This window comes from Equus caballus, chromosome 14 (genome assembly GCF_041296265.1).
Source record: "Equus caballus isolate H_3958 breed thoroughbred chromosome 14, TB-T2T, whole genome shotgun sequence".
In the NCBI taxonomy this organism is placed as follows: Eukaryota; Metazoa; Chordata; class Mammalia; order Perissodactyla; family Equidae; genus Equus; species Equus caballus.
The window spans coordinates 95,646,429-95,661,783 of NC_091697.1; the positions used below are offsets into that span (position 1 = coordinate 95,646,429).

General features: G+C 41.8%; 1 protein-coding gene across 1 annotated transcript in view; it reads right to left on the minus strand.

The window, feature by feature from the left end:
• The window catches only part of RASA1 (RAS p21 protein activator 1), a 101,752-nt gene extending 95,934 nt beyond the window's left edge, over positions 1-5,818 (minus strand). The window contains exon 1 of the mRNA XM_023618035.2: positions 4,712-5,818. Coding sequence (XP_023473803.1) covers positions 4,712-5,232 — 521 coding nt within the window. The 5' untranslated portion in view covers positions 5,233-5,818. The remainder of the gene's footprint in view (positions 1-4,711) is intronic.
• Positions 5,819-15,355: the final 9,537 nt, after the last annotated feature.

The window sequence follows — 15,355 nt, forward strand, 5'->3', positions numbered from 1 at the left end:
AAGCAACCACTCTACCTAAGTCTGCTTCTGCGCCTGGGCACTGAGAGTTTCCTCTATCACTAAAATACTATGTATCTTTACATATCACTCTTACTAATATAATATCAAACACCAATGCTACAAAAGTTAGTCAAACTTTCTAGAAAACTTCAGTGAAAGAGGATTACAGTACGAAATTTCAATCATTCTTTCATACACTTCCATTCTTCCAACTTTTCCATAAGTATCCTCTAATTTGAAAAACGTATCCATATAATGTGTCTCCAATTTAATCATCTTATTTTTCTATCACTAATGCCTCATCTTCCACTAATTGTATATTCTTTTATATTTCTTTTTGTCCCCCATAACGTTCATTGTTTTATTCATGTAATCATTGAAACACCTAAAATTATACCCCAAATCCTGCTGAGATAATGATTAGACATATGAAGAAGTTATCAGTAAATTATATCTGATAACAACTACTTTTAACTTAGCCCACAACTGAAATGTACTGCAGGTAATTTCAAGATAACACACCTACCATATATATATATATATATGCATATTCCAATAATTACCCATAACCAACATCTACACTCAGTATCTTTGGTTTAAAATTAATATAATGGTGGTCAGAAGCAAAATATTGTAGGGATATCTGAATCATTTAATAAAAGACAATCTACCACATTGAGCCTAAGGGAAGGACTCTTCAGTACTTGCCCTTTCTCCCACCTCCTCCCTCACCTCTAGTCTTCCAGTATTATCTGATACTACACGTAAATACACGCAGTCCGGCTGTACTTTGGTGCCCCCAAGAAATCTCACCTCCCAGCAGTGATGCCTTTGTACAGTCCCTTCCCATATTAAATCTGGAGCGGGTCATGTGATTAGCACTGGCCAGCAGAACATTAACATGAAGAACACACAGTCTTGCTAAGTGTTGGCACAGTGAGGCTTGTCCTCTGGGATAGCTCCCTCGCTAAACCCAGCCGCCCATGCTGTGAAGAAGCTCAAGCTAATGAAGTAGAGACTACAGGAGTGGGTAGAGGGGGGGGGGGGGGGAGATAGAGGGAGGGACAGGGAGGGGGGGTGGGGAGAGGTTCTAGCCATCCCAGCTGATGCGCCACACTTATGAGCTAAGAAGTCACCTGGAACATTTTGGCCAAGAAATGACACATGGAGCAGTCCCCATCAGGTCCTGCCCAAGTTTCAGAATCAAGAGCAAATAAACGTTTTAGCAATTAAGTTTTGGAGTAAAGCAATACCTAACTAAAACAACACATGTAAACCAATTAGAACATTCCTGTTAGGTAGTAAGCAACCAAGAAATGTCAGCAGTAATAATTGTTATTGTTAATAATCATTATAAGCACCCCCCTCCAAGGTACCACTGTTTTGGGTCTTCGAGCTGCTCTTAAAGGCATTCTCTCACTCTCCTAATGGCCAGTAAAGAGACAGGAGCAAAGCAAGGCCTACTCTGCATCTTCTCTTTCTTCTTCCTAATTTAAGGCTGTCCTTTTTCTTTTTGTCTCTGTCAATAATGTTTGCCTGGTTTCCCCAGAGTGGCTAATGAATGATCCAGACCAAGTCTAGCCTTTAGCTGGGGATCTGTCTTTTCAGTAACTACAGGCGCCCCCTTCAACCTCCCTCCAGACCACAGGTAAATAATTAAGAGTTCAGTAGGACAGACTCCACTAAGGGTCAAAAGTTTATACTTATTTAACTCATAACTCTTTCTCTTCTGATAGAATCATTAGGCAAAGGGCATGGGACCCAATAACTTCTCGTTCAGAAAATAAATGAAGCAGCAGGGAAAACATACCTGCTACTTTTCCTCAAAGACTTTATTGATCCTAACTATATAAACTTCTTATTCTTTTAACCTTCATGACCCTTTGCACATACTTCACTCATGATATTTATCTTAAGCTAGGCTGAATCATACTAATTGGTTTACTTGATTTCCAACTAGATCTAAAATTCCCCCAGAAGAAAATACTCAAATAAGTGTAACAGTTAAAATTATACAAACTTTTCCAGCCTTAACGAATCTGATGAAAATGCTCACTAATAAACATGAGACTAATGATTCACCATGCACACAAAAAAACAATGTACGAAATACTAACAGCATTAATATATTTGCACTGGTCTATCTACATATTGTCACTTGACTCTCTTGTGACCAACACACCGCACTAGCTGGATACAAGGTTGAAGTCTGTGAACCCTAGTGTAACAAACCACTGTGGATTCAATCCTGTGACCCCAACCTCCCTAATACCATCCTATCAAGAACTAAGGTGAACAGTCACTAGTAATCAAATATTAATTTAGGCCAAAAACGTTTCTTCAATACTTTTATGACAGATTTGACATTATTCAACCAAGTCACTAAGGCTTTTTCCTCCTTTCATTTAAAAATAGGAATCTATAGAAAGTACTTGAATTTCATCTCTAAACCTGCTTAATTTGCTGGAAGACTTTATGAAGTAAAAGTAAAATTTTTAATACAATTAATCATGGTAGGCAGGCCTTTGGAGCTCAAAACACTCTTTAAAATAGATATTAGTAAGGGAGTGCCTATACCAATAGAATTAGTAGGCAATTTAATCACAATAAAATTATATTATTGTTATTTGGGGAGATTATTTACTTATTGAACACCTACTATGTGTCAGGCACTGTGCTGAATATGTTCAGGGTTTTCATTAAACTTTAAAAATGACCATATGAGGGAGGTACCATTATTATCCCCATTTTACAGATGGGGAAACTGACCTTTCCAAGATCACACAGCTAGTAAGTGGCAGAGTCAGGATTCCAACCCAAATCTTGTCTAACTTCAGAATTTGCACGCTTAACCACTACACTGTATTGCCTCCAGTGACTGGGTTGATATCTAAGATAAAGAAAAGAGGGAAATTTGTACTTCTCAGTGGCAAATTTAAAAAACACACCAGAAACGGAGGATACTTTTTAGAACATGAACAATTCTCATACACATAGTCATACAGATATTATTTTTATTCCCAAATACAGATGAGGTAATGATGAAAATCTTACACAATGGACTTCTCACAAACACAATTTTTCCTATGTACCCACTCATGTTTATTATTAAAAATTTAATGGCAATGCTCTGTATTTTCTGCTCAATTTTGCTGTGAACCTAAAATTGCTCTACAAAATAAATTCTACTTAAAAATACTTAGAACTACAATACACTAAATATGCCTAACTCAATCCAGGGATGAACTGGAATAAGACAGCATTCTTTCAGTATGAAAAGCTGCACTTTGTTTACTATAAGGACAGTGCTGAAAAGGTAGTGGGCACTTAAAATTCAAACCTGACTGAATTTTTCAAAATGGCTTGAAAGTGTGCAAACAGTGCTGAAAATTCGAATGTTTAACACTCTCAGAACACCTTCAGAAAAGTCTGCAATACATAGACTTAACATAGTAAGTTGGAGTAAAATTACACAAAAAAATTGAACTCATGTTGAATATAAAAGGAATACAACACTCCTATACCATGGCTGACATAAATACGACTAGCTTTCATTTTCCACCTTAAATATCAGAAGATGCAGCCTTAAGTCAAAAATGGATTATTACAGAATCTTTTCCTAAGTCTTTTTATGAGTCCTTTCTAAATCCTCCAAAACAGCTTATCCAAAAAAAAAACCTTTCAATTGTCCGGAGTGACTGTCAACATATGAACCAAATCTTTTTTCCTCTGATACTCATTAAAGGTTGTCGAAATTCTAAAGGTCAATGAAGACAGAGGTGAGGGATCTGTAAAACAAGTTTTGCCTATTACCACTTCCCATCATCATTTCCCTCTCCTCAAGGTCCACCTTTATAAACGCATACCTAAGTTCACTTAGGAAGAGAAGAAGTAAGGGGGAGGTGTTAACTTCATACAGAAAAGTCATTTGCTCTATATATTGTGCAGTAGACTGTCAAATTTTCAAATAAAATATTGTATTGGCCACCAACAAAAAGTGTTGAAGGGAAGCACACTATTATGTTTTACTTCAATATTCTATTTACAAAGTCGCAGCTATAAAAAGAATTACACTAATATTAATAAATGGGAATTCTATGGCACAAGTTAGAGATTGCTGGAGCATGGGCCCTTAATCACACCTGTAATTCGCGGAACTCCTTTCGTTTCTCACTGACCCACAGTTTCGTCAGTCATCCAGACTTTTCTGCATCTCTATGCTTTCAATAGGCAGAAGTTGGGATTTGCAGTGCAACAAAAACAAAGCATTCTGACCAACGCATGTTTCAAATGCTATCAGTACAATACTCATTCAAATATTCAAAGCTTCCCACTAATCGTCTAGCTTCAACAGGGAACACACACACGTTGATACAGACTCTGCCTGCCTCGGGAGCTGCAAGCTCAGCTGAATCCCAGACCGCCACCTCAATTTGGAAGGGGCAGAACCATATCCGGTTCTCACTGGAGACACATTTTCCCATGCTTCCCATCTTAAAAACTTTACGTCTTCCCAGAGGAGCAATAAATATACAAAGACGCCAGGGAGTATGCCTGTAGGGAAGATGAGAGATCATCTTAAATCCCTACGCAGGGAACCTGAAGCTTCAAAACTTTTCAGAACAAATCATAGCTGAAAGAAGGAGGTATGTTCCCCGACTCCTTTCCAGGAGCTAGCTTCCCCAGTCCCAGAACAGCGGTCTTGACTTACTGGTTAGTTGGAGGAGCGGTCAGCGGGATGGCCACCTCTTCCTCCTCGTATTCTGGTCCATCCAGAGAATCACCTTCGTCCACTGTTCCCAGGCCCGCGCCCAAAGGGGGCAGCAGGGGAGGGGGCGGCAGAGGAGGGAATCCGCCGCCCGCCCCGAAGGTCTCGGCAGGCAACGAAGTGGTCCCCTTGGTGAGAGCCATCTCCCCGCCAGGGCCGGCGGCGGCGGCGGCACCAGCCACGCCAGCAGCAGCACCTCCCCCTGACAGTCCGGCTCCCCCCAGTGTCCCCGCCACAGACCCGGTCCCTAAGAACCCTGACCCCACAGCGGCTCCGCCACCCAGAGTCCCGGCCACTCCGGGCTCCGCCAGCCCAGGATAGGGGGCGGCTGCCACAGGCAGAGCCGCGGGGATCTTCACCCGACACACTGCCGGATAGGCGCTGGAGCCTGCGGCCGCGCCGCCGCCTGCTGCCCCGGCGGTCACCGGGCCGCCCTCCTCACTGCCGCCCTCGGCCGCCATCATGTTGAAGCCCGCTCTCCTCTGCCCTACCCTGCCCGCCCGGGAGCCCCGGGGGCCACCAGGCCCGGGCTCCGAGCCGCCCCACCCAGGCGCGTCCCCCCTTCAGCTCCCCGGGCGGAGGAAACAACAACAAAAGGAGAGAGCCCGCCGCCGCGCCCCCTCCTCGGGCCACAGCCCAGGCTCCGGAGCTGCCCGGGTTACGGGAAGCGAAGTGGGCAAAAAACCCAACGCCGGCACAAACGCCGCCCAAACCTTCACCTTACACACCCACACTCACGCACACACACATACACAGAAGCGAAAAACTTCCTGGCTGCCCTAAAGAGGAAGGGAAGCACAGGGGAAGCGGCTGGGGCGGCTGCCGCTCCCTCAGCCACCGCCGCCGCCGCCACCGCTTCTTCACCACCCCAGTTCCGGCCACCCCCACCGCAGCCACCGCCGGTGCCGCTGCTGGGGCTGGGGCCGCTGCAGCCGCTTCATCCTCCACCGGGCTGGGGATGGGAGGGGTGGGGAGAAAAGAGGAAGGGGGGCGGGGTAGTGGGGAAATGGACTGAACTGCTCCTAACCTGGAGCTCTCAGTGAAATCGACAAGAGAGAAAGGAAGGCGGGGCACAGGAGGAGGAGCGGAGGGAAGGAAGGGCGGGGGAGGAGGGCGACGGCGCTTCTGCGCAGGCGCGTTCCCGGCGCGGGGGTGGGGGGGCCAGGCCTGGAGAGAGGAAAAGGAAGAGTCGGGAGGGAAGGAAGCGGCGGGCACGCGCGGGGCGCGGACGCGCTCCCCGTCCCGCTCCGGTGCGAGCGCGTGGCTGCGGGGCGGCTTCTCCCGTCGGTGTTGCCGGCGGCGCGCGCCTGTCTGCCTGGGCTTTGTTTGATGGGCCGGTGGGGCGGAGGAGGGGAGGAGTGAGTACCTGAGCACGCGGCCGCCCTGCGCGCTGAAGACTAGGCGAGGCGGGAGGGGCAGGGAGGCGGTGGGAGGAAGGATGGGGAAAGGGAAAGGAAGATGCCTCGGAGCCACTGCTTCGCTTCCGGGCCGGTGGAAAAAACACCCTTAGCCGGCGGCGCAGAAACCAGACAGCCGAGGCCCCGGGGGAGGGTGGGTATTGCTTCGAAGGTCGAGGCAGTGATATTTATGTTTTCATTTTCGTTGCATAATTTAAATCACTATACGACTACTACAAACTGAAAACTAAAATGCAATAAAAAATTAGGTTCTGAAATTCAAGACAAGAAAACGAAATGGCTAAAGAGGTCCATGTGGGAAGGGCTAAGAATTTTGGTGGAGATAGTGGTTGTGAAGCAAGACCGTACACGTTTTATTTTCTCCACCGACCATCCCTCTCTCTCCCTGTCTCACACACACACATTTACCTGTGCCAGTGCAAGTCTGTTGAGTACTAACGAGGTGTGGAGAGGAGCGATGCCATAGACAACACTCGTCAACGCACTTTGTCCTTGTTTGTGTGCAAAAGACGGCAGGGCATGCTCCACGATGCACATGCGAACGGACGGAGCACCTTCAACAACGCAAATGTCAAGAAGGCCCCAAGTGCCAGTTATAATTATGTATAGTTTCAAAAATTAGCAGTAAACTGAAGTCTCACCCTTAATATAGCTAAAGGTTGGTTGGTTTTGTTTTGTCTTCTATAATAAACTATTCTGTGCGTTCATGTAGGTGGAGGAATCATTCCCATTGTTTGAAATTACAGTACTAGTAATTTGCCCTTTTGGATTCATATATATTTTTCTTATCGTTTAAATTCTCCCAGGAGGAATCCCACATTAAATACCATTAAATATTGATCTTTGAGATCAATATTTTCTCTGCTAAAGATGATCAAATCAATATAGGACCACATGGGGGTTGGGAAAGGGTTGTAATAGAGGCCCAGGAGAAAAGGAATCGACCACTGAAAGGGGGCAAGGTGCACACAAGACATTTTCCTTTCCTTTAGAAGTTTGCATGAGTCTATTTGCCAAATCCATGACAAACTTGATTAAACAGTAATCTTGAGGACTCCTTCATGGTGCTGTTATGCATTGTACCACTTGGGAGAGTAAGATGGACTAGTCACAAGAGTAGTCTCTGACCAGTATTATCCTAGGAACTGGCAAAAATACAAATTTGGGAACCCCAGCCCAGACCTTCTGAATCAGAAACTGTGCAGCAATCTATGTTTTAATGAGCCCTCCAAGTTTACACATTTAAGTTTAAGAACCACTATGCTAGAGTATAATATGCTAATCAAGAAGGAGGTGTGCAGTGGTCCTGAATGAAAGAAAGAAGAGTAGATGAGAAAGCCGGCTCAATGTCATTCATTAGGTAGATGGATAAGAGATGTTGGTATTGGATTGCTAAACTCTGTGCTATTCTAGAAAGGAGGTTAGAAAATGAGAAAGTGCATAATGAAGTAAAGCCGTAATCCTTAAGACAATAATGAAGTACTGCTTCTTACAGTCACCTCGCTGAAATCAGTTTTTCTTTTAAACTTAGACTCTCAGAGTTAGACCATCAAAGTACCTGTTCCACTCACTGCCAGCAAATTTTCATGTAGCCTGTGCTTGAGAGCCTACGGTATGTTAGCATCCCAGTCCTCCAACACTCCCACCCCAGTTACTACCGTCAGCCTCTGACTATAGGACATTATTCTGACAGGTTACCCCAGCTCTTGGTTATCACTGATCTTCCCTCAGTGCCCACACACCATCTATATGCTGCGTGAGATTCCAGGTCAGGCTCACCACTCTAATTTGCAGAATTATCTCCTTCCCCTTTGTTGAAAATTCTATAGCACTTAAAGGCCAATATTTAATGCAGTCCAACGCCAATTATATACTGTTATACTGTTTTCTAGTTACTTTTAGGTGTATGTATCCACAAAACTATACTGCAATTAGTACCTGTGGTCTATCCTACTTCCTAGCCCGGTACTAGGTATCCTGGCCAAATGCTTTAACAGATCTCCATGCTTTTAACAAACCCTGGATTAGGTCAGTTCACATCTTTGGACATCAATTGCTCAACTAGTAGGAAAGACATACTATGTCTATTAGTTTATCAACCTAATAGTGATATCTTACCTTATATTCAATCTTAGAGTGGTGCTGTCCTGTTCATCCAAAGAAATTACCACATATTTTAGATGAGTTATTTTCAAATATTTTGTATACTCCTTTTATTGGACAGATCTAGGCTTTGATCTTTACTATTCCTTGTGTATTTCCTTCATCTCAAATCCATCTTCTATCTTCAGTGACTTTATTTTTTCCAAAAGGGTTAAGTGTTTCTACTTTCTTTATTTTTGTGTTTCCTTTTTTCTTTTTCTACTCACCTTGATCTTCTGCCCTGCTCTCATTTAGAGTCTCATGTTCTCTTTTTTTCTGCTGATTTCTCCCTCAATTTCTGCTTCTACGTCTTCCTGTTCTTTTCTTCCAAGCCCTTGAATTTTCTGACATAAATATACTCCTTAAAGTTTCATGAGTCAAAAACCAAGAACTATTTTTAAAACAAAAACTATGAAAAATCTATTTGGAGAGAGACATTGCAGCACAGAATTGGTGTTAGGTGTGGTGTTACGTAACATCAGTTAACAAAGGGAAGTAAACAGTCTGTTAATTAAATTCACAGATAATACTAAACAGGGAGGTACTGAAAAACAGAACAATATACAAAAGAAAAGAGGAAAATTCAAAGTAGCTTTTACTTTTAGTAAAACAACCTATAATTTTAGGAAAGTTACTCCAGATATTGAATTAAATATAGTATTTAATGAAGAATAAACAATCAAAAATGCTGGACAAAGACTTGTGAGTGAGAAGAATATGAATGTTTAATTAAAAAAATGAATTTGGCTCATTCTGATTTTATTGGCCACTCAAATATGCGTGTAATACATTCTGAAATATTTTGCAGTGTTGATACCCCAGTAAGTGAAAAGGTAATTCTGAGTTAATACAATTTTAGAGAGCCTCAAGGGGTTCAGAGCAAATATATTAGGAGTTACTGAGAGGAAGACTAGATAAGAAGTGATGAAAAGCTTACAGCTGTGTTTGAAGAATCCCAAATTGTGTTTCAAGCCCCAGTAGATGCTCAGCCATACAAGTAGGCTTCCAGATTTATCTAAATAGCATCAGAAGATTTCAATGACCCAAAAATTTTGAAAGGAAGCCTTTACTCCTAACCTCTAATAGCCCTACTGCATTTGCTGACCTCATCTCAAAAATCCTCAAGAGCACAAATTTCCTCATTAGGGAGATATTTTGAGAAAGTAATGTTGAGCAGTTACAGGTTAAAGGAGATTATTTTGATGATAAAATAAATAGCTCTGCAGAGATTACAGTATGTGGTATAATAACTAAATGAGATTTATGAAAAGTATAAACACCTTGGAGAAATTAAAGGATATTATCATCTCTGAGGCTATGAAACTTCAAAGGAAATTATCAGGAGCCCTCTTGAAACATTTAAACTTATATATGGTTAAAAGAGCCTAGAGCAGTTGGATCTAAATACCCCTTTTCTTGAAAGAAGGGGAGAAAAATGTCTCTACTTTTTATTTAGTTTGTCCTTATTCGTCTGTCTTTATTTGCTGATTTTTCATTATTCTTTATCAGAAATTTCCCCTCCATTATGTCTAGTGTGTTTTTCTTTGCCTATTATTTTCCTCTGACCAGGAACATTTATATATTTCCTTTCTGTGCCTTGGTTCCTTTCCATGACAGTGCTCCATGGTAAAAATGAAAGAAAAAAGGAAGTGGAATGGTTTCAGGGGAAAGAAAATAGGGGAGTCCATATTTCCCTCATAATTACACTCCTGTTCTTTGTGTATGTCAGCAACAATTTAAAGGCCACCTGAAGCACGGTCACGGAATCCAGCTAACCTTTGACCTCTTCACCTTAGGAGTCCTGCAAAATCTCTAATTCAGGCTGTGTTCTTTGGTCTACCTGGGAGTTTCCTGGTAACTACCTTTCTAAGGTATTTCTAACTATACTTATTTCTCAATTCGCATGTTCCTTTGCAGAACTTTTCAACTTCACCTGTTATCTTAACACAACTTTTTCATTTTTTAACTTTCTACTCATTCTTTATCTAATCATTAAAATAACAATGAAATATAACATGTAGCTCAGCAGTAATTTCCAGATTTCTGGACTTTACAGACTAGTAAAGCTTCCACAAAAATTGAGAAACTATTGAATTGTTACGAGTTTGCCAACTTTAAATTTTGTGAAGTGAGAAATATTTTGTTGTTATTAACTATCATTTTCAACCACTCTATTTCATGAAAGAAAAGGACGCTTCAAGGCAGAAAGAGAGAGGAAGAAGGAAGAGGAGGAGGGGGAGGGGGAGGGAGAGAGAGGAAGGAAGGGAGAAAAAAGACAAGAAAAGAGAAGGAAAGAATTCCAGAAAAAAAGAAGTCTTTTGAGTTACATAAATTTAGCTTCATGAAATGTGCATCGTATAGTACGTCTTTCTTTTTCACTTTTTCATGAATTTATTAAAAGTTGGCATTGGTTTGCAGACCAGGTAGCTTAGTTTGGGTTTCCCCAGAAGCAGATTCTGAAACTAGGACTTGACTATGAAGTTGTTTATTTGGGAGGTGATCCCAGGAAATTTCAGTAGGCGAGTAGGGATGGGAAGGAAGCCATTCAGGATGTCTTAATGAGCAGGATACTGCTAAGAGCATTGGGGCTCACTGCCACTGCACAGCTCTGGGAGACAACACAGCCCCAGCCCGAGGGTTGTCACACCTGAGGGACAAAGAAACTGTGGTTTGTATTCATCAGTTCCCATTTGTCGTTGGTTGAGGGCTGCTCCTGGAAGCATCTCCTCTCCAACGGCTCCAGATTGCCTTGTGTGCAGGCTGAGGGTCTCCCCTGGCTAGAGAAAGCCCTCAGGTAGAGAGTTACTAATATTTGCAGTGAGAGGCCGTTGCATGCCCAGAACAGGTGAGTGCTAAGGAGGTATGGGCTTCACACTGACACCACCTTCTACACCAGGGTTTGAGAACGTGATGAAGAACTTAGTTCAATTAATTATAGGTACTTTGGAATGTTATTTTTGTTATGCTTGACTATTTTAATATTTAATTTATCCTACTCTATGACCTACTAAGGCTATTTAGCACGAATGGCTAAGTTATTCAGCATTAATCATAATGTCACTGGGATGAGAACTCATCATTTCCCAGCAATGCAAATATCCCTGGAGCAATGCTGACCAGAGGGAGTGATTTTCTAAGACTATCTATGTATTGCTGGATTCCAAACATATTTCCTGTCTTCTTTTTTTAACATGTATTTTGAGCTAGATAATATAATAGGAGCAACGGTGATTATGCATTGGACATAAAATAGCTTATTGATAGCCAAATGGGAAAGATTCAAGAAAAACTATCATGAATATTACAACAGCGTTTTTGAAGAAATAATTTGATAGCATGTTTATTTTATTAAAAGTGGTCCAAAATTCATGTCTTGTATTCAAAGAAAATTTTAAATTTGTCAACATGCTTTCTTGTGCAGTGTCTCTTTCACAAGTCTGGAAAAGTATGACAATGTTATTATCCTTAATTGACAGATATGTAAGCTGTTGAGTTCAAAAGTGTGATCAGTTCACCGCAGGTGATGAAAGTTTATTATAAAGATTCCTGTGGAAGTCAGGTAGGACAAGAAAACTGTCCCACAGTAAAATGTCTAGTCTCATAGGGAACTATAATGTCTTGTGTTGTTCAGGATCCAGAAGCAGCTCTAGGGAACTAACAGGCATGCTTGTGGTCATGTCTGAAGAATGGGGACTGTGTTATTATCTCTTTCAGGGGCGACACCATCCCCATGACTCAAGTGCTGTCACTACTTCATTCTGTTTCTCCGCCTAACATAGCCACCGCTGGTTCGGACTCCACCCTCAGTACCAACCACCCCGCTCCACCTCATGATTCCTGCTTACCCGTGGCTTCCAGTACTTCTTTGCTCCCACTTATAAATCTTTATTAAGTACCAGGGAAACAATGGGGAGCCAAAATAGACATGGTCTTTGCTCTCATGGAGCATACAGTTTAGAGAGAGAGGTAGACATTTAATCAACTAGCCACGTAAATAAGTCCAGCATTTAACACTAAGATAAATTGTATTAGGAAGAGAAAAACTAAACTGACTTGAAATCTTTATGGTTTTTATAGTCACTTGACGAAGTCTTTGGTGAGTGTTCACAGAGTGTTACAGTGTAATGATGCAGACAGTAAACCAGTCCCAAACCTGGGATGCTGGGGCAGACAGACTGTTTGAATCCCTCCTCTGCCACTCTGTGGCAGAGCTCTATAACTCTGGCCAAGTTACTTAACCTCTCTGAGTCTCAATTTTCACATCTGTTATATGTGTGGATAGCAATACCTGTTGGCGTAGGTTGGGTTCCCCCAGAAGCAGACCCCGAGACTAGAACTGGGTTGTAAATTATTTGGGAGCTGATCCCAGGAAGCCTCATTGCACAGGGGAAGTGAGACAGGGACGGAAAGGAAGCCAATGAAGGGTGTGTCATCAGATAGGTAATCACTGTGGGCAAGGGATGAGGGCTTGATTCCATTGGGGAACTATGGGAAACCATGTTAAACATGTCTTAGAGGAGTGAGGAAGCTCGAGGTACTTATCCTCCAACTCCCTTCTATCTTTGGTGAAGAATCCTCTTCGATTCCTTAACTCCCTGCGCTTCTGAGATGTCCCATGTTCACAGGCAAGAGAAAGCTCCCAGACAGTCACCAGGTAGACTGCATGGACAGGCGCTAGAATGGTGACCAGGGAATATGAGGGGGCTGCTGACAGCTTCTACACCTACCTTTAGGAGGTTTGCATGAGAATTTAATATAACGAGATAATGGAACAAAGTAGGAGCTCAATGAATTGTATCTATTGTAGTGGATAAAAATCTTGTCGAGAGGATGAGATTTGCACTTTTGAAATGGTGACATAATACTACACTACAATGTAAAATCCAATGTATAATTGTTTACATGAGGTAAAGTGTTAGATTACTGCAATGGCAGTTGAGAAGAATCAGATGGTTTGTGTCCTGAAGCAAAAGGGCAAAGTTTTCCTTGAGCTTCTATTAACTTTCACTAATTCTTTTAATGAAAAAAAAAAAAAAAAGAAGTGAAAGAAGAGGAACTAGACGTCCCAGGTAAGGAGATAAGAAAAGGTGAGATGACATGAGGAGCAAATTCTGTGGTAGAGAAGGAAGAAGCAAGCCATACTAGAGCAGAGAGTTCATAATCAGAAAGGAAGATGAAGAGGAAGTTGTAAGTTAGGGCAAAGTTATGGAAGTTTTTTAAAGCTAGGCAGAGGCGTTTGAATTTTGTCTTGAGGCAAATAGGCAGCTGCTGAAGATTGTTGAATGAGGAAGACTATCGTGGAAACAAAAATCTGAGGATGAACAACGAGACTTAGGGCTTGAAAAGGATATTGGAGTTCAGCTAATATTAGTCCTACTCAACACAAAAGGCCTTTCTAGAAAGTCTGTGACTTGGTGAAAATGTGAAATTTTCGGTGATTCGATGTTCTTAAGATGTGGCATTAGCTGTAAGTGTTAGAAAATAGTTCCCTTTATTGAGCAGAAATGTGCTCCTGGTGACTTCCTCAAATTGGTCCTAGTTCATGTTTCTAAATTTATATTAAACATAGAGCCTTTAAAATACTCGAAGATAACTAATAAGTCCTGAAAGATGTCTCTTCCTCACATAAAAAAATTCAGTTGCTTTTGTGATATTTCAAATGGCCAGATATTGACCCCTCACCATCTTGCTCCTAATCTGGACACACTCCCATTGTCACTATCACTTGATCATGGTACCCTACATGGCAGGTAAAGATATATTTTGGCCAATCTAGTATGGAATATAAATTTTATATCCCTTATTCTAAGCTTCTATTAATACAGCTTAAGATGGCATGTATCCTCATCTTAACTGTTCAGCAGCATCTAAAAGTTGGTCCCTTCCTCCTCCTTGAAACATTTTCTTTACCTGGCTTCCAAAACATCACTCTATCTTAAGTCACTGGCCTCAACCCCTTTGCAGATGGTTTCCCTCTTAAGTTCTAAATGTTGGGAGTACCCTTGGCTTTCTTCACCATCCACTGTTCTTCCTAAATAATTTAATCAAAATCCATGACTTTAAATATCATAGATAAGCAGATGACTCCCAAATTAATACCTCCAACCCCAACCTCCCGTCTTAGCCCAAACTGTCCCATGGCATCTCCATTTGAATATCTCATGTCCAAAATAGAACTCTTGAATTTACCACACATAAAAACCCCTCCCACAGAATCCCCATGTAGTAAATGGTATCACCACTCCCCTAGTGGCCGAAAACTTAGATAACATTGATTCCCCTCTTTCTCTGGTATTCCACGTTTAATTCATAGTACATTCTGTAGCTCTGTCTTCAAAATGCATCCTATATTTGATTGCATTTCAATCTTAATTGCTAGCACTCCAAGCTAAGCCATCATCAGCTCTTGCTTCGACTTCTACAATAGACTATTCTAGCAGTCTTCCTGCTTCCACTTTTACTCCTCTTGTTTATTCTACAGACATTAGCTAGAATGACCTTTTTAAAATGTAAATCAAATGACCTCACATCCCTTTTTAAAATCCTCCCATCACACATAATAAAAGGCAAACTTCTTCCCGCCCTCTGTAAGGCCATACATGACACGGCCTCTGCCTCTCTCATAAATCTCAGCCCCTCCCACACACTTCTATCCCTCTACTATAATCCTATCACACTGAGTGTCTTGTTGTTTCCTGAATATATCAAGAATTGTACTGTCTCCGAGCCTTTAGATTTACCGTACTCTGCATGAAATACTCTTCAACAGAGCTGTGCATGCCTTCCTTCCTTCCTTCACTGAAGTCTGCTCAAATGTCATATCCTCATAAAGTTCTTCACCAGCTGCTCTAACCACAAAGAGCCTCCACTTAACACTGTTCGATTTTTCTTCTTTCTTTTCAGTGCCTGAAGTTATGGCATATTTTTATTTGTTTACTTGTTTATTCTCTACCTCCACAAATAGATTCTAAGATTCATGAGTGCAGGACTTCTGCCTATATTATTAACTGCTATATTCCATTTGCCT